At 43.2% G+C, this 24,057-nt stretch overlaps 1 protein-coding gene across 1 annotated transcript in view; it reads right to left on the bottom strand.

Annotated features, from left to right (window-relative positions):
* The window catches only part of LOC147701319 (putative methyltransferase DDB_G0268948), a 339,388-nt gene that overhangs the window by 230,645 nt on the left and 84,686 nt on the right, over positions 1–24,057 (bottom strand). The window contains exon 4 of the mRNA XM_086928627.1: positions 7,847–8,004. Coding sequence (XP_086784753.1) covers positions 7,847–8,004 — 158 coding nt within the window. The remainder of the gene's footprint in view (positions 1–7,846; positions 8,005–24,057) is intronic.

The raw sequence follows: 24,057 nt of genomic DNA, 5'->3' as shown, positions 1-24,057 counted from the left end.
CAATTCCGCTTTTCATGCTATTAATTATAAAATATATAGCCTCTTGATATGAAGGGAAGATAGGAGGCTCGAACCTTGTCTGACAGCACCAAAGTCTGGCTAGCTTTCCATCAGACCACCTGTTGGTGCAGTTATTGACGCTGTAATTGCTGAATATCTGCTTTTCATGCTAATATTTAATAAAATATTGCTCATAGTTGACGATGTATCCATTCAATTGTGCAATACGATGTAATAGTTCACGTCCGTCAGACCACCTGTTGTTGCAGTATTGCAATCAATAACCCGGTGCTTAAACACAATTCTGCTGCTCATAGTTCACGAATGCTGGTTGAATACGGTAATATTTAATAACACAATTCTAATTAATAAAATAATGCTCATAGTTCACGATGTATCCAATTGTGCTGCTTGTTTAATTTCATCTTTCCTTGAATACGCTTGTTTAATTAAATAAACACAATTCTCCTTTCAATTCTGCTGCTTGTTTAATTTCATTTTTCCCTAATTATAAAATATATATGCTCTTTGATATGAAGGGAAGATAGGAGGCTCGAACCTTGTCTGACAGCACCAAAGTCTGGCCAGCAAAGTCTTCATGCTTAAACACAATTCTGCTGCTTGTTTAATACGCTTGTTTATAGCAATCGTTAACGTTGTGCTCATAGTTCACGATGTATCCATTGAATTGTGCAATACGATGTAATAGTTCACGATGTACATGTTATTGCGATGTACTTGCATGCGTCCTGAAGACATGCGATGCGATGACGGGCGCGATGTAATAGCCGCGTTGCAATGGCAGCGCGATGCAATATGTCCGTTGTAACTGGTGTTTCCTGTGATATCACTGACCACGTCATGAGTTATGTAATGTGTGAGGTGATAAGCAGTGCATTTAGGGAGTTATATGTATCTGAGCTAACTAAAACTGCTACATTTCAATGGTTTTGTACCAAACTGAGTCTAACTAAAACGTCCCTGTAACCTTTGTTTTTTTTCTGTAAATTTCTAAGAATTTTTGAATGCTACTTCCTAAGTATAGTGTACCTGAAACCCTTGTTGTTTTCAGTACATTTCTATTGTTTTTTAATTAGTGGTTGCATTAGCAGAGCTGTGAAGAAAGGGGGCGGACCTCTGACCACCTCTCAGGAATCCTGCTGTGTAGGACTTACAGGAGGTAACAGGAGGTACCAGGAGGGATTCTAGGCACGCAAGGTCCCTCAGCTTCCAAGAGGACTTCATTCAACAACTAGTACTGCACCAGGAGGCTTGATTGCAGAGTGGTGGCAAAAGAGGGCTTTGCCTCCTTGGCAGCACACAACCCCTCCTGTTACCTCCAGTAAGTCCCTTGCAGCTGGATTGCTAATAGGTTGTAGGAGGCCATGCCCCCTTTCTCCACCACTCTTCAAACGCACCTTCTGGTGTACTACTGGTTGGGAAAGAAGTACACTTTAGACCTGTGGACCTCAGGAGTACAGTAAAATGCATTTTATAACCTGCAGTTCACCAGAAGGTGAGTTTTCAGAGTAGTGCAGAAAGGAGGTGGGGCCTCTGACCACTTGCTGGTGCCTTTTTAAAAAAAAAAGGTTTAGCTAGGAGGGGCCATTAGCCCACCTTCTCTAAACTTTTTTTGGGCGTGGGACCCATGCCCCGGGCTCAGCCTTTTTAATCTTTTCATTTTGTTTTGGGAGGGGGGATGATCTTTAAAGCCACCTGTGTCATTATGTGGTCTCTGTAAATACCCACAGCACATATAGAATTCTCACACTCATGTTGTGATGCAAATTCTGCTTCTTCCAACCTACAACAGGAAGCCTTTTATTTCAGATATTGGACATAACCACATTGCTGGGTATGCACAGTCAAACAATTGCCTTAAAACTTGGGGCCTCATTTAAATAATTTTGATGCACAGCAAGGCAACATGCCTACCTGCTGTGCTGCCATGTCAGAAGAAAAGGACAGCAGTGTGCCACATTTATAAGATAAAGCCCAATCCTTCTCCCTTTGACAAAGCACAAACAGCAGCTGTGAGCCAAGTCACACAGCCTTGAGGCATGTTGCAAGGGTGCCTGCATTGCAGGGATGATTGTTTTTGCATAGGAATGGACACAAGAAGATTGCAAGTGTGCCAATACCAAATACTAACATGTTGCAAGCATAACAGAGGAAGACCTAATACCTAAACAACCTATGCTTTTGATTGGAAGAGGTAACTACAACTATTGCAAAGGTGAGTGAGTGATTATGTGAGTGATGATTGATGATTCATGTGGTGGCAGGCAGTGATGGAAGATGTTGTTTAACTGTAATCTGGGAACATTCTTCATTTGATTGATTTGCAAATTTTGAGGCCTGAGTGATACGCAATAATTTTTCCCTGAAGGTGATTGGCCCTTTTACAATACGCCAAATTTACTTGCAATTTTACTCTCCTTTTTTGTGGTTCGTCGGAGACCAGAATTGTCACAATAGTCAATCTGGATAACAAATAAAAACCTATGCCAATTATTGCAACTCTATTTCTCTACTGCACTACACGTCTATCGTACTTGGGTCATAAGGACAGGTCTGGCATGGAGATACTCATCAGGAAGGGGATGAAGGAACTCAGGGTGGGATCTATGGGCCTACCTTATCAACAGCTTCAGTTCAAAGGTAAAACAAGAGTCTGATGCCTAATACTCAGCTATGGGAAATGAGAGAGGTGCATTTATTTCTGATATACTGCTGTGTATGTGTATTCTGCACTTGCGACAAAAGTCCCTCTTGTTTTTTTGATCTTTTTCTGAGTTTTCTTAAGTTGACACACTCCTCATGAAGCCTACCTTTCTTCTGTCCTTCTTGACTCTAATATACAGTTTCTGTTTAACAGTCTTCAGGCTTTCTAGTTTCCTGCACAGATAAAACGTAGAAGCTGAGGTCCACACTCCTGCTTACCTACTGTCCTAGTCCAGACAGACACTGAAGAGTGCAGATCTACTCCCTAATTTTTGCAATACAGTATCATTTTTCCATTAACAATCATATTTGGAGAACTAGGTGGGTGGATTCACTCCCAACTTAGAAGACAAAACATTTAGATAGCTGATAACTTGGGTCTTGTAATGCATTTAACTGTACTACTCATTCCTGTGTTTCCTTCCACAACAGATTGACAGTAGTCTTTGTCTTTGTCAAACCTTCTCCTGAATCCTTTTCTCATCCATTCATCAAACCCCTAACCCTCTTCCACTGTGCTGTGTGATTTATTGATGTGTGGCTTCATTTACACCATCAATGGATCACACATGTGGTGGGGTGGATGTGGTGGATGTGGTGAAAGCTACACTCTTATGAACCCCTATGTTCCCCCAACATAGGCATTGGTAGTTGCATGACCTTTTACCTACATCTGTCCTACCATTGTCCTTCATAATGGGTCTGATGCTGACCTTTTACCTAGTTAGGTGCTAAATGACTGTTGAGTGGTTTTCTCTGAAAACTAGCCGCATGTATCATGCATGAGGACTCTCAGTATCACAGCAGGATTACCATCTTCTGTATAATAACTCTTTATAAGGGTCACCTCTACCGTCCGGTTCTACCTAGAAGTATATTATGCACATGCCAAACATGCCCATAGTACACTTCTAGGTAGAACCCCTGAGGGTACCTTTTGAGTATATATTAAGAAAAATGCTAGGATAGGTGTGCTATATGTTCATATGTTGAGTACGAAGGTCAATGATATTGAACAACAAAATGTCAAATGGGGGACCAAATTAGGTAGGCAAGATATACAGATTAAAACTTCTTTAGAATTGGCTAAAAATGTGTTCCTCTCAGATAAGTTATCCGCGCAGCATTTCAAGTCACTATTTAATTTATATTACACACCTGATAAGGTTTCAAAGTGGTCGGGGGATGTTAGGGGCAAATGTTTCCGCTGTGGTCACCCTTCTGCAGATGATCTTCATATTTTTTTTGGCTGCTTAGCGTTGGCAAGGTTATTAATGCAGGTCGATGAATGCTTACCAGATATAATGGGTACCCCTCTCCGATTGACAGCCACGCAGATCCTTTTAGGGGTAGAAATGGGATCTGAAGAGAGTGGTACACCAAGACAACATGTTAATTTAATATTCTTAGCTACAGCTGTATATAGGCTTAGTATTGCTTCCTGCTGGTAGCAGCAGAAACTACCCTCATTTGAAATGTGGAGGGCACGTTTTTTTACAGTTTATAATATGGAGTACAGTCTTTATGCCCTGAAGGGTCATCGAAAGAGAAAGCTCGGTGAACAAATATGGGGGTGTGTGAGGGGGTACTTGGAGCCTGAAATGTAAATCCTGCTCATACTTAGCTTTGTATCAGAGTTACTCATATGTATCGTATCTTTTCCCTTTGGTCTAAATCTGTTTTGTATGACTCCACAATGTAATTATAAATTAGGAATGTTTTTTTTTTTGTCCGGTTAGGGTATGTGGCTGTTTCAAGATAGTGATCTCGGATACTGAGTGGAATGGCTGAATTATACAATGTCTAATGTTTATGTGATTCATTCCTATTGTCTCATGTACCATGCAAAAAAAAAACAAAAAAAATGAACATAATCTTCACAAAAGTTATTTACAAAAGTTTAAGCTATTGCCATTATACATTACAATCACTTTTATTTAAGTATTAAATATTTTAAAAAAATAAAAGCCATTGTAATTTGTAATATCAATACATCTAAGTTGCGTAAATACAAAACATGTTGCATTACAAATGATATAGGTGTCACCTTTGCGAAAGTTATAACTATTGGCATTGTAAATGACAAAGCTATTAATTTAGCTATTTTCAAAACCAACACATAAATAACAAAAATTGTCATTTACTAGCCCAATAGATTAACTTTCCTAATGCAAGACGTACTGCATTGCAAATGCTTGTTTTTATATCTGTCAGTGCTTCCTGTTGACAGGCGCCTCATTGCCTACTTGTAACTATTCTCTGACCCTACTTCAAGGGTCAGAGCTGGGTCAGAGAATAGTTGCAAGTAGGCAACGAGGCGCCAGGAAGTACTTACAGGCTTACAGCAACAGGTGCCCAAGTTGAAGTTAATTTCTTTGTAACCCTTCTGTAAAGGTTACAAAAAATTAGCTTCAACTTTTGCACCTGCTTTTGTAACCCTGTAAGTGCTTGGCTGAAAATTCATCCCCGCTGATTCGCGGATTTTACCGCGATTTCGGATCGCGAAATCGTGGAAATTCCGCAAATTCCGCGAGCGGAACGAATTTCCAGCCCATGCTTAGTAATGAGGTTAGCTTTATCCTAAGGTGATTATTGGTTGCAAACTTATAAACATGCTAGGTAAACTTAGGTACATCTAGTTAGAGTTGCATCATGGCAGTATGCATGATTACCGTCATGTAGCTATATGCCTGCAACTATTCATTGTTTTAGCACTATGGCAGATTTCTACCTTTACTCTGTTGGTGCTTATAACTGTATATATTTATTTCTGTCTCATGCTTGCTGCAGCACACGTATGTTACACTAGAATTACGCTGGTTCAATAAATGCTTGTTGAAAAATATCCCCACCATTTATTCTGTGTAGATCTCTGAGACAAAGTGAGTACAAGTGACTGAGCAAAAAGTACTGTACTGTTTCCACGATCTCTGAGGGGTCGGGGTTGTCATGTTTGAAATGTTGCCAGAATCTATTCGCTCCTTGGTAAGGGTGGCTCGTAGTGGCACTGTGTCGCGATTCTTCAGCGTAGGTCAGGAAAGGTGGGTTTCCCAGCACCTACAGTTAAGGCTCTTTTCCTCTGTATGCATGTTACCAGGTCTGTTGGACGATGGCACACGGTGGATTACATATCCCAGAATCCTTTGGAACATACTGCTGGTAGATGGAAGGAGATACGTGGATTTCCGCTGCTATAAAGCCCTTCCCCTTCCTGGGGTTGGGGCTTGATAATCTCGCCTTTTTTTTTATTTGAGTAAGCGGATGGTATTCCCTCTGGATTTCTGGTTTGGATTAGTTGTTTCCTGCTGAAGCCCTTTCGTCAAGCAACGCAATTGCTTTCCGAGGCCCGGGCTTTCTCTGAGGAGTATTCCAGTAGGCTCACATTAATCACCGTTGCTGACATTTCTTCATTCCGAAGTGTTTGAAGCGTTGCATTAAAGGTCAGAGGATTCTGTTTCTTCCTGACATTGGAAACACCAGGTATTTAGCCTCACTCGGAAAGGAAGTGCTGGAGTGCTCCTTCTGCTTTTTGAGCCAGTTTATTTTTGCAATTATTTCCATGCTTGACTTCTCTTTTGGAGCCTGTGCCTACAATCTACGCTGTGCTTGCAAACAGCGGTTGGGCGTGCAATTTCTCAGTGGTATTGAACTTGAGCTCGTGACTACTGCTTGCACAACTTTACTCCTTTGTTACTATGCTGTGCTATTAACAGCGTTCTATGCTCTTTTATGGTGCTATTCATAGTCCTCTTAAGGCACCATTTACTGTGACTTTGTTTTTTTGATTGTAGTCATCCTTGGGTTCAGTGAGCTCATAAACTCCCTGGCATTCCAGTTCATTGTCTCTCAGTATATGGTCTCTCTGGGATTGGATAGTCTCAGAACCTTCTCTAAGAGTATTGCTGCTTTTTATATTGTGAGTATCTGACGATACGGGGCATCCTATTGTTTTTTATGAATGAATCCCTGAGTTTTTTTCCCTATCTCTCTTTGTTCTTTCATGTGCAGCTTATAGTAGGGGGGCTTCTCTACACTCCGTTATCCCTGCTGGTGGTACTAAAGTATAGTGGCAATAATTGTTTTGGCGCTGCTGACACATCCTGACACACTGTGAGCTAGCATGGCTAACAAACTAACATATCCATTAGGTGTATCTGGAATCAGTCTAGACACCAAACCCTTAGTTTATGTTGTCTAAATGCACAGATCCTATTTAGATTTGTAGAAACTTCACAACAACACCAGCTCAATGAAGGAGGCAAGTAAGAGCCCACAATCACCCCGTTTACCCACCCACACTTAAAAAGTGATCCACATTTTAGATATAGAATGAAAAGCATCAGTCATCACCGTCATCATTCAGGCCTTGTCTTGTGCAACCACAAATGCCTAACATAAGCTTGTCCACTCCAGACTTTGGGGCCGATCACGATGTTTGGCAGAAAGCTTCCTCCAGACACTCAGAAACTCCTTGACCGTGTCTGCACCCTTATGACCGACTCAGTCGGTTTACAATACGGCTGAGCGATTACGTTGTTCGCGGTCAGAATGTAAACCATGCAGTCACACCGAACCCTGAAGTGCAGTTCACATGTGATTCCTAACATCAGGATGCACATTAGAGCCGCATAGTGCTGTTCGTGCATGATTTGCAATGCAAAGACGTACTCCAAGTTGCACATGGGAAACTGGTGCCCATCAAACTCCACTGCCTGCGGAACTCTGCAGAGTTTTTTAGCCACTTCATGGAGTTCCACATAGCAGACCTCGATGAACTCCACCCAAGCAAAGTTAATAGATCACCAACCGCCATTCCCCATGGTATACCTTAAGGAGCCTCTCTGCTTACAGCCTCTTGAGCAAATCCAGACATAAAGACATGTGATGTCTAGAGTGTGACAAACAGTATTAAATGACTTGGATCACACTAATTAAATGTATGCTCATGTTGGTAAAACATATTTTACAAAAATTCTCAAACTGTCTCAGAAGTTTATTTATCTGGCTCTACCACCTCTACAGATGTGACTGCTTGTGCAATGTTACAGTTACGTGACTCTGAAAGGCACTGACCACCTTGTACCTGATATGAAGCCTCTGTTAAAAGTTGAGGTAAACTTACAGGTAGGACATATTGGAGGTTGCGCCAACACTCTTAGCCTCTTCAATCTGAGCCTTGCTGATGTCAATCCCAACCACCTTCTGAAAATGAGCAGCCAAGAAACGAGTGCTCTCCCCTGTTCCACAGCCAACATCAACTGCCAGCTCATAGTTATTATTCTGTTGGAAAGAAAGGTTTTTAGCAAGATTATTTCAGATAAAAATAACTTTTTAAAAATTAAAATGACACAGTAATTCACCAGTTATAGTTTACTTACCAAATTTATAGCATATACACCACACATGCACTGCTTATGCACATGATCTCCAAATTACATCACACCTAATATGTTAAATGACAATATTGGTAACTCCACTGATAAAATCTCATATCACCTCATTGATGGCATCACTGACCACATCCCTGGAACGTCATCCTAGCTACTGCTCCTCATATACAAAAATTGTAATACTGGAAACTAGTCTCTTTCAGTATGGTAAACGTTACATGTTGAAAGATTTAGTTACCAGTTGTAGGAAGATGGCTCTTTATTTAGTGTGCTGAAAGAAGGTGCACTGTAGCGAGAGTCCAGGTATCTCTTACTAGTATACAGGGGATTTCTTCAACAATCCTAAAGTGAGTATTTGCGGTAGTGTGGTAGAGCAGCCTTAGGCTTACAAGAGGGGAGTGTTAGGCATTTGTTGCACAGTCAATAAATGAGACACACACTCAACAAGGAAATCTGACACCAATTTAGAAAAATAACATAGCTTTTTATATTCATTTATGCACCAAGCTCTATGAGATGAGGTAGGTAATTTTTGAGTTAGTGATTTTCAGAAAGACAGAAAATACAGCAGTCAGATTAGAGGCATGAGCCTCAAACGTGGTAATGTTTTCCTATGGGAGAAACAGATCCTTGCAATTGTGTTACACATTTTTTTTCTTGGACTTTAGGTAAATAAGGGCAGAGGGCCTTAGAACCTCCAACAGTTTTGGTTTACCTGCCCTGGTGTGTCCCTGTACGGAGGTTCTGTCTCAATGGTAGCATTGAATGTTACTGCTGAATTCTGTAGAGAAAACCTGTAACAGAAAAAGTCGGCAAGGTTGGATTAGGGGACAGGTCTGTCAGATCCCACAGGAGAGTCAATTCTTGAGGGTCTCTAGGGCTAGGATGCACCATCAGTAGGCTTGGACTCAGGCTATGGCACTCCAGTGCAGAGAGATGTGATATATCTGGTGTGTCCCTGCATTGGAGGCTCTCAAGGTTTAGGTGTGCCGGGGAATAGAAACAAAACATTACAACAAGGCCACTATTGATGATGACCTTGCTGTTGCTGAGGTCCCACTTCAGTAGGTCTGTCTTGGCTGGACGCTAAACAAGCCTCAGCTGCAACAAACATTCCTGTACCCCAGGTATTGGTGCAGGGTTGCTTCTAGGATACCTAACATCTTCACACTTGGTGGAAAGACAGTTATAACCTTCTGGAGCATGGTGATGTCTTCCTGCATGGCTGCGGTGGACCCAGCAGTCAGCAGGACAGTGTACCAGGTCGGTTCAGTTGGTGCCTGCAGGCTGCAAGGAAGTGGCTCCTGCACTTCAAGGGAGATCTTGGCTGGTTTGGAAAGTACTGGCAGCCTTCTGAGGCTTTTGGAGGATGCAGAGCTGCAGGACATCCAGGTCATTGCAATTCCTGGGACAACAGCAGGCAGGCAGGGATTGGTGCCAGGTCCACAGCTAGCCATTTCTAGCATTCTTTGGCTTTCTTTGCCCTTCTTCTTTTTTAGTCAGGTTTATCTGAGTTCTTGGTGTCAAGGGGCCCCTGAAATACTTAATTTGGGGGTGGTCCTAATTTGGGGGTGGTAAGAGAAGTAAAGCCACTACACCCTCTATATGACCACAACTTGTGGGGAGTGGGCATAACCCTGTCCCAGAGTTGATAATTATACCAAAAACAAAGGGGTAGATTCCTATTTTCATGGAGCACATCAGGCAGCTCACCTTAGGGGTGTGATTAGCCTGGTGGTGCAACACGCCTACTTGCAAATCTAATTTCCCATCTGTCTTAGTGCTGTGAGCTTCAGGACAGGGGGTAGAATCACTCAGGTCTGAGGGAAGCCAGGGTCAAAGGCAGCAGGGGGTTTGAAGTCCCTGGTACTGAAACGCTAAATAGTTAGCCATCCTGCTGGATGAGGTGTGAGCACATTCCTGAAGAGCAGGCACTGTTTCTGACCTCAGAGAATGTGAGCTCTCATCTGCAGAAACATGCCTGTAGAGGCAGGCTGAATAATACAATTCAGCCAGTACGCTAGATAGTGGTAGGTTTTTCAGGGGGAGGCTATGGGTGCATATCATAATACATCTTGTACTGGCAACTGTACAGATTTATTAAATCAAGGTGTTTGATACCAAACACCACAGCTTTCAGTAGAGTCATCTTGTAGTTGGGCAACTCCTAATGCCCAGTGCCTATATAATTAAGATAACTTTGCTGTTCACTTGTATTGTCTGGATATTAAACTCGACAGCACAGGTGCAAATCTGCTCAAGTTATGCTCTCAGATGTGATATAATGCACCCTGCCTTAGGGCTACAAGGCCTGCTAGAGGGGTGTTTACATACATTGCATGCAGTGACTTTGACATGACACACAGCCATTTTGTGTTTTTACTCATGGTTTGCACCATGACACACAGTCTGCAATGGCAGGCTGCATGCAATTTGTATGGGGGTCCCTTAGCGAGACATAATAAATGCTGTAGGCCTTAGGGACCCTCTTCGGTACCCATATTCTAAGTACCAAATGTACCATTTATTAGGTACTTTCCGGGGTGCCAAATTGTGTGGCAATTGGGTTACATTTATAAGATTTTACCTTGGTGTAGGGAAAGTGGACTGGCACTGGGGCAAGGTTAACAGTGACCCAGTGCACAGCAGTTGAAATACATAAATATCATTCACAGAAGGTGGGAATGACCATAACAAAAAGGGCACTTTCTGACACCAGTCAAAAATTAAAAGCAAGAAGTACTTCTTTAAATAGTTCAATACTGAGTTCAACTACGGTGTGTTACAGATGTACATATTAGGGATGGGCGGTAAATGTGGTTCCTCTCGTGGAATTTGCGAAATTTCAGCAATTCTGCATTCCGCGCCAGTAGACAGTAGAGAGTATTCATTCTGGCATGATGCTTCTGGCCCGATTTACAGCTCAAATTCTGTAACGCATTTCTCCCCATATCTATCATCAAAAGTTAGCTGTGATGCTTGATGGAGGTCTTTGCATCCATGACTTTCTCAAGCACAATCCCCGCGTAGATCCTGTGACCATGAGGTTCTCTCACCTCATCTGCTGCTCTGATCGGTCTCTGACCTTTTAACAAGAGGCATGTGGTGAACTTGCATAGAAGCCCTGCCCCACACACACTAGCAGTATGCAACGTCTTCCCGCCCTTTAACCACTATAAATTTGATGGACACAGCTTACTCAAAGGACTGCTAAGTTACAGCTATAGTGTAACGGGCAGAACAAGAAATGTTGCAAACACGCAAAATTGTGCGTGCTCACTGAGTTTTTTTGCCGTTTCGTGGAATTTTCCGTAGCGCGACTACGCAAATTCCGCCCACCCCTAATTGTACATTTCAAAAGATTATGTCTTCAAAGGCCTCTTACCAAAAATATAGTAAAAAAACACAAGCTTGTACTTTCAATACATATTTCTCATGTAGATTTCTGTGTACATAAATTGTTGTCATGAAGTACTATAGAAAACTATAAACACATGTCATAGTATAATTGCAAGCCTTGTTTAAATGGTTTAAATTCTGCTCCTATCAAGAACATGTGCAGAGTGGTTTTACACTCTTCCGTGTATTGGGTCAATGTGTACCTTGCTGAATACCTTCTAGTATCAAAAGCTTCTAAAAAACGTTCATATCCATTGGATAATGTCATCTATATTGTGATCAGTGGTGTAACCCACACTGTCATTCGTGCTGCCATTAGTAATGTCATAAATGTTGTAATTCAACATATCATTAGTGATGTAATGAATGAGGTCATAAGCAATGCATGGTGGGTATTCAAGGTATAGTTAGGTTTGTATGCTATAACATAGGCAGCCATACTCCTGCGGACCCGCACCAATTTTTCTTGGTTCGTTTTAAAAACTTTTTCATAATACTGTGGTAGCCTAAACACCATGCAAGCTTCACTTACTGAATCGTGTTCGATCTTGTGGAACTACACTTCTTATTGGAGTCTTGCACTACTTCACAGGAGTTCTTGATGGGTTCCTCAGGAGGCCTGCAGCACTATTTCTTTTTTTTTTCTTTGAGCAAGGGGGGCCCCTTTGGGTACCACATAAGTGTTAGGGGATCAGGATAGCTCTATCCTGCCCAATTATGTGTTATTTTTGTTTTAGCTTTAGCACATGTTACCCATGTCCTTTAAAGGCATCTACAGCATTCTTTTCATGTCATGACCAGTCAATCAGATTTCTTGGCTTCATCCTGTACTGGTACGGGTCCCATGGGACAGAAAGGTCAAATGGGAAAAATAATCCTCTCAACTAATTAGAACTTTAGATTTATTTTTCTTACAGTACTGCAGGACAAACTGCCCAGATATAAATATAATTTAAATGCAGATTTCTAAATAACAGTTTAAAGAACTCAAGCCAAATAATGAAAAGCAAGCATTCCAACCTGTTCACCACATTTTGTGTAATTCTGTAACACTTTGATTTTTGGTTGGTGTCCTAGTGCTCACCGGTGCTACCTCATTGTGGTGTTGGCAGTACCCAGTGAAAAGTGCATCTGCCCTGCAGAAGTAGATTTTTACTCTACCCCAGGAGGGAAAGAAAATATTATTTCCTACACATGCGCACAGACAGGGAAGAAAATTAAAGGTTTTCTTTGGCCCACTGAGCCAAACTTACATTCTCAAGGGATGGGATATCTGGAGTTGTACTGTAGTTCAGGGAGGGGAGCCATGTGCTTCCCTCCCTTCATTCACATTGGCTCTGGGTGATGTGGTGCACAAGCCTAGGTAGTGGTTCACCCTATCATCTTGATCCACAAATCAGCCTCAAAAGAGGTCTCCTGGGCCGAGGTAAGGCTCAGGGAGGATGGCCCTTGCCTCTTTATCAATAAATTGGCCCCAGGGAATGTGGAAACCACTGCTTCCCTCCCATAAAAGCAAATGGACCAACTCACCAGGCCCTGGCACACCCAGTGGCGTAAACATCTGAAAAAGGAGAAGTCTGCAATTTTTCTTCTCAGTGCTATGGATGTTCCGCAGATCTATTGCACAGAGAAAACAAATTTCATCCCAAGGAGTCCCTTTGGGACCTCCAATAGGACTATGTAAGCTGTGTAACCCTAACATCCTACATGTTCTTTAGCCTATTTTCTGAAGGAAGCAAATGAGACCTTGAGTCCTTGTCCCCACCCTCCTGCCCCCTCATGTTTCACTGAGCTACCACTGCTCCTATTACCCCCGCTCTGCACAGTCTATTGTTCTGCCACTGTCCCTTCCATCTGCACAGCCTGACCATCTGGCTGCCCCTTATTATTGCTGACTACAGAACTGCACTCAGCGGGGACTATGGGTGTTGATGAGGCCCTGATTTTCCTGCTATGTTGGCTTGATGCCTCCACTACTGTTGCCATAAGGTATAGATCCCAGGGGGAAAATACTATGCCTATCGTTTCTACGGAAGGTGTGTGGCAAGCCTGCATTTTAGATCTGTTTCTTTTTCAATCTATATTAATGGTCTAGTTGCATTTTTAATAGATAAGGATTATGATTTTCCCCGAATAAGTGGCAACCCAGTTACACTATTATCACATGCGGATGATACTGTGCTAATGGCCTTAACCGCAAATAGCCTTCAAAAGTCACTCAATGCTTTTACTGATTTCATGTCAGCTCTTGAATTAAAAGTCAACTTTCATAAATTATATATAATGGAGTGTGGCCCCATGTTGGACCAAGTCCTTTTTTGGTTAAAGTTCCTTGAACTTTTTGCCTTCCTCCTAGACCTTTTTCTGACATTGTGTTGAGGACTTAGATGCTTTGGGCACTTTGCCACTGCTCATCAGTGTCAAAGTGCAAGTGCTCCCTGAATGATAATTTGTTTTCCATAATTGGTATGTTTGTCTTACAAGTAAAGTCCCTAGTGAAGGGCACTATCTGTGCCAGGGCTGGTAATGCGAATGCTACTAGTGGTCCTGCAGCACTAATTTACCACCCACACAAGTAGCCCTAAAAAAAAATCTCAGCCCTGTCACTGCAGTGCCTGCACACAGTTTGTTAATTGCCTTGTTGTCCTGACAAGTGCACCTACTTAAAATGCCTTACCCTTCCGTTTCTTTTCATGCACATCAGACCTCCCTATAGTAGGCCCAAGGTACCCCCCTGGGCAGGGTGCAGTGGTGCAGTGTGTGTGAAAGTTAGGACATGAACGGAGGTGTGTACCATGTCCTGACAGTGAAATACTGCCAAATTCATTTTTCACAGTTGCAAGGCCATCTTGCCCATATGACAGAATGGGGAATGCTGTGTCACATGTTTCCAGCATATCTTCCCATAGGCATTAGATGGAGGGATGGAGTTTAGTGTGCCTGAACTCAGAATTTAAAAACACATCTTTTTGTGAAGATGATTTTTGAATTGTGTGTTCAGAGACCACACTGTTTCTTGTCCTAACCATCCTGAGTGCCTCTGCCTGGTTGTGTATTGACTCTCACTATCAAAGAAAGGATTTGTGCACTAGCAGGAAGACACCAAGATTTGGTTTGGACTAGGCTCAGAGTCCCCTGAACACAAAGACTTCAAAGCATTTAGTGGTATAAAAGTGAGAGCGAAAACCCCTGAACTCAAGACTGATCTCAAGCCTGAAGAAGACTGAAGAGAAGGACTGCCCTTGCTGTGTGTCCTGGGGCTGACCTGCAGTTTGATGATTTGACTAATGCTAGGACAAGGGACTTTGCTTTGGCCAGTGTCCCCCTGCTTAAAAGGACTTGGCTGTGTGCTGTGTCCTGTGTAACTTGTCTCCAAGGGCCCGAGAGGAGCTAGCTTCCTGTTGTGGAAACTCAGGAACATACAAGTTTCCAAGTGTGTCTCAGAGACACTGTGTGTGTGTGCTTTTTATAGCCTGAGACCTTTGTGAGAATTGCCCCGTGACCGTGTGGCCAGGAGCAGTCTTGCGCTCTGCTTTGATTGACAGTGTGACCAAAAGTGCTGTGATTGTGATTGCAATCGACCCAGACCGTCGTCCCAAGGGGGAGTCGAGAGAAATCACTATTGTGTGCAACTTTGCTAAGGAGAGTTCTGTGAACCTTCACCATCGTGGGTCCGAGGTCCTTTGCCCAATATCAACGGAGTTGCGCCGGCAGCCGATCAGCTACAAGGCTGTTGCCTGGTAGCCCGACTCTCACTGTGAGAAGAAGCCACTGCCAAGCCAAAGCCGAACAGCGTGACCTCCAATCCGCAAGGATAGGAGAGAGAGACTGCACCCCTCAGGTAACGCTCAGAGAGCGTGCATGTGTGACCGCCTGGGGGGAGTACGTGACACAAGAGACCGCTCTCAGCCTTTCCCATCTTTGCAGAGTGAGCCTCCGCTCAAGTCAGTATTGTGGCTTGTACTCACTGAGGAGTGGCAGTATCGGGGTCGGATTGTGGAGATGCACTTTGTGTCTGTCGTAACAGTATTGGGGGCATATTTTGGCAGTCGCTGACAGCGAGTCAGACAAGAGTGGCACAGCAACCGGCTACAGGTGGTACAGAATACGGCGGCAAGACTGATCCTGAATGCTCCCACAAGAACCCCCTCCAAGCCCCTATTGAGAGAACTCCACCGGCTACCGATACGGCAACGTATCAAGTTTAAAATCTGTTGCACCGTTCATAAATGCCTTTTTGGAGATGGCCCCAAATACCTGGGCCAAAAATTCCAACTCGATAAACCAGATCGCTCTCTTCGATCAAGTAACCAACTGTTATTAAAATCCCCACTCATTAAGAAGACCAGACAAGGTGGCCGCGCCCTCTCCCTTGTGGGGCCGACCCTGTGGAATAACTTGCCCTTTAGTCTCAGACAAAACACCAACCATTTATCCTTCAGGAAAATGCTTAAAACTTACTTGTTCCTGGAAGAATAAGGGCCTTAGCTCATCTATTGAGACCCTAGCTCATCTACAGAGGTACACTCTTTACCATCCTGGCTTGCAAAGCGCGGAGATACCCCGGCGGGGTCGATTCTGGCGCGATATAAGAAACTAAATAAATAAATAAACCTTCACTAGCACCGCGATCAATGCCAAACTACATTATTACTTGCTTTTATGATCCGCAGTAATACTTGCACAATGAACTGCATTATTACCTGCTTTTACGATCCGCATTAGTATTTGCACAACGAACTGCATTATTAATTGCCTTTACGATCCGGATTAATACTTGCGTTACGAACCGCATTATTACTTGCTTTTACGATCTGCATTAGTACTTGCATTAAGGACTGTCTTTTTTCTACATTACAAACTGCATTAGGAACTGCATAGCATTGCATTATGACTGCATTAGATCATCGTGAACTGCTCATTGATTCCGCAAGAACCTACAAGTGATTGTTGGCATAATGACCGGCTCAGTGAAATATTATAAAAAAATGCATATGTCGGATATTTTTATCGTTTGGTCTCATCATATTTCTTCCTGATAAAGATACTGTTATTTTCCTGAATCAGTGTGGTGTCCATTTGTGGTTTTATCACTGTGTTACTGGGTGTGTGGTTGCAAATACTTTACATATTGCCTTGGAGTTAAGCCTGGCTGCTCATGCCAAGTTACAGGAGGGTGAGCAGGGATTATCTGAGAGTGTGTCCCTCCTTTCCCTGACTAGAAGCAAGGGTCCCTATTTGGACTAAGGTACCAACCTCAGCCAACAAGAAACCCCAGTTCTAACATTTGTGGTCAGTGGTTGGGATTTGACCTTGCATTTGCAACTGACTCACAGTGATTGGTGTACATCACTAGCCATATATTGTGTTTTTTAATTTTTGGGTTTTTTTTTGAGCGACCTTTAAGCCACACATAATGCCTCAAAGGAGTCAAGTAGCCAGTGAGGATGCAGAATTGGAGTTTGACATTGAGGCATTGCTTACCTACAAATATGATCAAGTGAGGCAATTCTGCAGAGCTTTGGGATGTCCCAAGAAAAGTAGCGCCAAGAATGAGGAGCTGCAAACAGCATTGAGGGCCTGGTGAGAAGCCAAAGAGGTTCAAGAGACAGGTGATGCTGGGGTGGATGAGGATGACCCAGGGATTGGATTTGGTCCACAGGATTTGCCGGCGGGAGGGCCAGCCTCAGGGGCTGGTAGTAACCATTCAGAGAGGAGATTTTCCCCAGAGGAGATGCAGGAAAACCAAAGGGTCATAGAGCACCCGGTTGGAGGTCTAGAGCCTACTGGCCAACTGTGCTAGGAAGAACACCAAGCGTTAGTAGATCGTGGGGTGTCTGTACCAGAGATTCTGTGGTCCTGAAGATTGTGGGTGCCAATCCTAAGTGGCAGGCCCAGAAGTCAAGATGGAAGCGTGATAGAGGGATGTCTTCCCCAGTAGGAAAAACCATGGGTCAGGACGAATGGGTCCCCTAGAAGTCACCAGGGTAACCCCACCTCCAACCTGAAGGGCCAGATAACTGTAAACAGTGCCCTGGCCGCAGGGTCTTCCAGGGGTACTGCACCTAGTGTGAGTTGGCAAGGGACAAGCACCCCTAGAGGGCCCCAGACTGCCAGGAAGTATCAGTGGAGTAGCTTAGTTTGACCAGGGAGTTATATCTGAAGGAAACCTCTGGGGTCAGGAAGGCATAGAACAGGGTGGTCTCCCTGCGGTAGCGGGCCCGCGTGCAGGTTTTATCAACCCAAGCAGGGGAGTCCATCAAGGTAGTTGATTGGCCTACCCTGGCTTTAGGCTGGGAGGGGGTTGTGTTGGACTTGGCCCTTTTTGGCTAAAGTTCCCTAAACGTTTTGCCTTCCTCCTCAAACTTTTTCTGACATTGTGTTGCCGAATTAGATGCTTTGGGCACTTTGCCACTGCTGATCAGTGTCAACATTCAAGTGCTCCCTGTATAAGGTGTTATGGTAATTGGTTGTCCATAATTGGTATGTTTGTCTTACAAGTAAAGTCCCTAGTAAAGGGCACTATGTGTACCAGGGCTGGTAATGAAAATGCTATCGTGGGCCTGCAGCACTAATTGTGCCACCGACACAAGTAGCCCTAAAAAGAGATCTCTGGGCTGCCACTAAAATGCCTGCGCGCAGTTTGTTAACTGCCTTGTTGTCCTGACAAGTGCACCCACTTGTCAGTCCTTACCCTTCCCTTTTTTGCACATCAGCCAAGAGTGGCATAACGACCTTCACTAGCACTGCGATCGGTGCCAAACTGCATTATTACTTGCTTTTACGATCTGCGGTAGTACTTGCACTACGTACTGCATTATTACTTGCTTTTATGGTCCACATTAGTACTTGCACTATGAACTGCATTATTAATTGTCTTTACAATCCCCATTAGTACTTGCATTATGAACTGCATTATTACTTGCTTTTACAATTCACATTAGTACTTGCATTAAGGACTGTCTTATTTCTACATTACAAACTGCATTACAAACTGCATAGCATTGCATTAGGACTGTATTAGATTATCATGAACTGCTCATTAATACTGCAAGAACCTATAAGTGATTGTTGGCCTAATAACTGGCCCAGTGAAATATTACAAATACGCATTTGCTGGATATTTTCATCATTTGGTCTCATCATATTTCTTCATGATAAAGATACCGCTATTTTCCTAAATCAGTTTGGTGTTCATTTGTGGTGTTATCACTGTTTAACTGGGAGTGTGGTTAATAATACTTTACACATTGCCTTGGATATAAGCCTGGCTGCTCGTGCCAAGCTACAGGAGTGTGAGCAGGGTTTATCTAAGAGTATGTCCCTCCTTTCCCTGACTAGAAGCAAGGGTCCCTATTTTGGCTAAGGTACCTACCTCAGCCAACTAGAGACCCCAAGTTCTAACATCCCATATCTACTAAATCAAGAAAGTATACTGAAAGAGGTAAGACTATTGGTAAGCTGACTAATTGTACACATTTGGGGAATAATTAAAATAATACTTTGAATTTGCTCTTCTGTTGTGCCTGCTATCTAGGTCACAAACCAGTGACAGAGTTGTTTACTTTATATAAAACCAAATGCTTATCTATTGCATCCTATGGTGCAGGAGTTTGGGGTCACCACAAAGGTCACCAATTACAAGTCATGGAAAATAAAAATAAATGTATTAAAAGACTGTTGATGACCCCTAATAGCGCACCTCACAAATGTGTTTGGAATTTCTATAGTGTCGAATAGATAATGCCCCTCTCTTTTCATGGGTTAAAATTTGGCTATCAGAGGATCTGACATTTATAAGGGAGGTTATTAAGTATTGTACTCATTTAGACAGTGCTCTGTCAATACCCTGGCTTTGTTTTGTGAGAGACAGTCTCTACGAGTTAGGTTTGGGGCACTTTTAGATCTGGGGGTCTCTAGTTAGCAGAGGTAGGTACCAATGTCCAAATAGGGACCCTTGTTTCTAGTCAGGGTATGGGGGATACACTCTTTAAATAACCCCTGCTCACCCCATTGGTAGCTTGGCACGAGCAGAAAGGCTTATCAAAGGCAATGTGTAAAGTATTTGTACCAACACTCACAGTAACACAGTGAAAATACCACAAATCGACTCCACACCAGTTTAGAAAAATAAAGTATCTTTATCTAAACTACATAAGACCAAAACGACAAAATCCAACATACACAGTTCAAGAATATGATTTTAAAAGAGTTTTAGGGTTTGCATTAAAATAATCCACAGTTGCGAAACGTTTAGCCCAAAGTACCTGTAGATGCGACAAAAGTTCCAAATGGAAGCAGCGGCGTTAAAAAACAAGTGATGCGTCTCTCCTGAGACCCTGGGGAGGCGATGAGACAGCCCCGCTGCACGCAGCAGACGTGTTGCGGTGAATCAGGTCTGTATGGGGAGGGATGCGATACCTTGTATGGATTCCAGTGCGCAGGTTTGGTAGGAAGCATCGCGCACAGGCACGATGCGATGATGTTCGGGACGGTGACGATCTCAGGTGCAGTGGCGATGCCCGACTCTTTGCCGATCTTCACCTCTCGCGGCCCCTTGGTCCGATGGCTCTGCTACAATGTTCGCAGCGACGTGATGAGGCCCGTAAGCAAGCGGTGCGACGATCTCACCCAGCGATGAATGGCTCTGCGACGATACTCGCAGCAACAGGAATATTCCCGCACTGGGGTGATGCGCTCCGCGAGGGAATGATGCATCAAGTCTTCCAGGGGCACCAAGCGCTGCGACGATCTTCGCTGTGATGGGAATGTTCTCACACTGTCGACAATGTGCTCCACAAGAGAGGGATGTGTGAAAATTGCAGATTTTCTTCTTTTCTTCTTGTCCAGCTCCCCAAACAGCAGGCACACATTCCAGAGGCCCCACAATTTGATCAAGCACTCTAGGAGGGGCAGAACTCACTCAGCAGAGTGCAGGGGGGAAGCAGGGGGTGAAATCCTTTTGTTCATGGGACTTCTTAACAGGTGGCCAGCTCTCCTCAGGCCCTTGGAGATCTCCTCAAGCAAGGGGACAGAGCAACAGCATACTTATTCCCCTCTCCTTGGCAGCAAAGCAACTGCAGGTCAGCCCACAAACAAACAGGAGGACAGTCCTTCCTCTTCAGTCTTCCAGCTTTCTCCTTGGCAAAGGTTCCTTCTTGATTCCAGGATGATGTAATTTCGTGGGATCAGGGTCCCAATATTTATACCCCAAAATACTTTTCCCTCTGAGGGCAGAGGGGCCTTTGCCTAGTCCAAACCAGTTCTGGAGCACTCTGTTTACATTACTCCTTCTTTCCTTTCACAGTGCAGGACAGAAACATCAGACACCCCGCAGGAGGTGGAGCCAGCATTGTGGAGGAAAGGCACTTTGTTGACATGATTCCTTCTCTTCTTTCTCAGTGCAGGGCAGAGACATCAGACACATCACAGGGGGTGAAGCCAGCACTTTGGGGCAGCCACAGTCCTAGTCAGGTCCCAGGTGCAACTCCTCCCTCCCATTTAGATGTATATCTCTCTATTCACCACTGGGCAGACTCACTCTGTCTAGAGGAATCCCCCTGCCCTGTCACTCAAACTCCAGACAAGGAATACACAATGTAGTAGAGGCAGACCTGGATAGTTAGAGAAGAAAATACTTACTGTCTAAAATTGGTATTTTCAAACACAGAATGTTAAAACCAACTTCACTGAAGATGTATGTTATCAGGCTGAGTTCAGGCATACTAAACTCGAAATTCTACCATGTTCCCCGAGTCAGTTAGGATTATAAGATGTAATAATCTAACTGCCCATTCTGGCCTATAGAGAACAGTTAGCCTTGCAATAGTGAAAAACGAAAATGGCTGTGACTCACTATTAGGACATGCTGCACACACCAGGGCATGTTCTACCTTATACTTACAATGCACCCTGCCCTTGGGCCTACCACAGGGGTGTCTGATATGAAGCAAAGGGAAGGTTTGGGGACTGGCAAGTTTATGCACTTGCCCAGTCAGTATGACAGTACGAGACTGCACACATGCTCTGCAATGGCAGGCCTTAGACACATTTGAAAAGGGTGCTCCTGTGGGTGGCACAACCGGTGCTGCAAGTCCACCAGCACCATTTGAATTTACAAGCCCTGGGCACACTCAGTGCACTGTACATAGGTCTGACAAGTAAGCCAAACAAGCCAATCATGGAATCACTAATCCATACATCAATTTACAATAGGGTGAGTGTATGCACTTTAGCACTGATCAGCAGTGGTAAAGTGACCAGAGTCAATACTTGCATTTTCCATCAGGAGGCAATGTTTTCCTACCTTGGTGTTCTCCTGGAGAAGCCTGGCAATATTGATTCTATCCAGGAGTTTATTGAGTTGGTGTTTTTGCTGCAACTAGCCATTGCTAGATCCTATATTGTGCTGCTCAGCTTTTGTTGTGAGGCATTAGCTCACCCTAGTCATTTTAAATGTATAGAGTTTGTAGTACCTTCCAGTGCCAGGATGTTCATGTGCCTTCTGGGGTTTAACCTGAAATGTATATACTGATGGCTTTGCTAGCTCTGTGTTGTAAAATGAATTGAAAACTGTAATAAATGTGGCATCAAAGATAGTAAGACTATTGTGTAGTCCATTATGGATCGGGCTTTAGCACCATGGAATGTAAATTTCAGGGGGAAGTCCTCGGTGGTTCTACCATTGATCACCTGCATTCCTAAATACTAACATTGTGACAAAATGATCAACCTATACGGTCCGGGTAGTATGCCTGGAGTTGGTACTGCAGTAACAAAACCCATTGTATAGTGTTTGATGTAAATGTTGCATCCTCATTCAGTGTGTGGATTAACTTAGCATTGAAATTGCCTATTAAGATTATATCCCAAGTGGGTGAACATTTCTTATGTCTAAAATTTTTTAATGAATTAAGTATTTTTTCCTATTTAATCTTAGGGGAATATACATTTTAATCAGCAGTACTGATCTTTGTTCGTGATTCCTCCTGCATGTGAGTACGTTTAGTTTAAGGGGATTTTTGTTTTTGGGTTTAATTTTTATTGTTGTAGACACATAGACCGCTTGTCCTCCTTTTTGGTGACTGGAGTGCTCTTTTTTCTTTGCCTCCACAAGATAGTGGATTAAAGTTTTCAGGGGTAAATTCTCCAAGGCCTCCTGGATTGCTAATATATCAAATACTTCCCAGTCCTGAGGTGGTATGCCTTCTTCTAGCAGTCATTTTGCCAAATTTCATGAGAGAAGGTGTAGATCATCTCTCTCCATCTTCTTCAATGAGGACTCCCTGGGACATTCTCTCTTCCACAGCTCTCTCTCACCCATTTAATTAGCCTAGTTCTATTGACTATACTGTCATTCTAGGCTTTGAGTAAGCCAGCTTCTACTGTATTATCTTGGATTTGTTTGAATATAGGATCACTTGTCTTGTTTTTACTTGCTTTTCTATCATGTTTTTTTGATTTCTCAACTGCCTCCTCATTTTTGTGTCATTTGTAATTACATCTACTGTTGGAGTCTGATCGTCCTCCATGATTGCCGTACATTATTACTTCTTTTTAAGAAGATTATTTTCTTCCCCCATGGGTGCATGTGATTCCTTATATTTCTTTTCTCTTTTGTTCCACTGTGCACTGGGTCCATAAGATTTATTTTCTTGGTTTTAGTTGTTTTTGATGTTCTATTGTGATTGGCAACAAATGTTGATTGTTGGCCAAATTGGCTTTTTTAATACTTATTATCTCTTTGAGCATTGCGGGAAGGGTACTTAGCTTGTCGATGATCTGCCCACATGCGCAGGTTGCATGAAGTTGGGAGTGAAGCGCTTGTACACTTACTATTTGGTCATTGGCTTTTAAAAGTTTGACAACAATACCTGATATGTGAGCCAGCTTTCCAGTGTAAGGTGTGTATGTGAGACTGTGTCAGGGTCGATCTTCCTTGAAGGTATACTTGGGTTTCTTTCTTGGGCATTCTGCAGAACTGAGTACAACTAAGCTTTTTGGCATGATTTTGTTGGGGGATGTGTAATTTGATGGTGAACTTTTGCCACTAAAGTTTCGGGATAGCATATCTTTGTTCGTGTTGTTAGTTTTATGCCCCACATTTCAAAATGTATGCTGTTATTCAGTATAAGTTGTGCTATCTCTAAAGACAGCCATGTGGTTAAGGTGTGTTCAGAGTCTTTAAAAACATTGTTTGGCAGCCCTTCCACTGAAAGAAGTTTTGCAGACTCTATGTGTTTCAGTCCTTGGATTTCGGACGTCAATTTTAATAAATTCCCCCTGTGAAGAATGTCATGTCGACCTTGCGAGCCATTTAGTGGGGTGAAGATAATTTTTTGCATGTCCTTGTTGTTGTGGCGGAAGATGTTCCCAGTCTAATTGAGGGCTCCACACATTTTTTGATGGAGTCAACTTTCCACAACCATAAAGCCTGTTTGGTGTATAGGTCTCTCTATTGTTTCTTAATCTGTTCATATGCTCTATTCTCTTGTGGAATGATGCGAGGAAGGGCCTCCTTCTTCCTTTCCGGAGGCTCTTCTTC

The sequence above is a fragment of the Lissotriton vulgaris genome, chromosome 7 (assembly GCF_964263255.1).
Source record: "Lissotriton vulgaris chromosome 7, aLisVul1.2, whole genome shotgun sequence".
Lineage (NCBI taxonomy): Eukaryota > Metazoa > Chordata > Amphibia > Caudata > Salamandridae > Lissotriton > Lissotriton vulgaris.
This window is presented reverse-complemented; position numbering and strand designations above follow the sequence as displayed.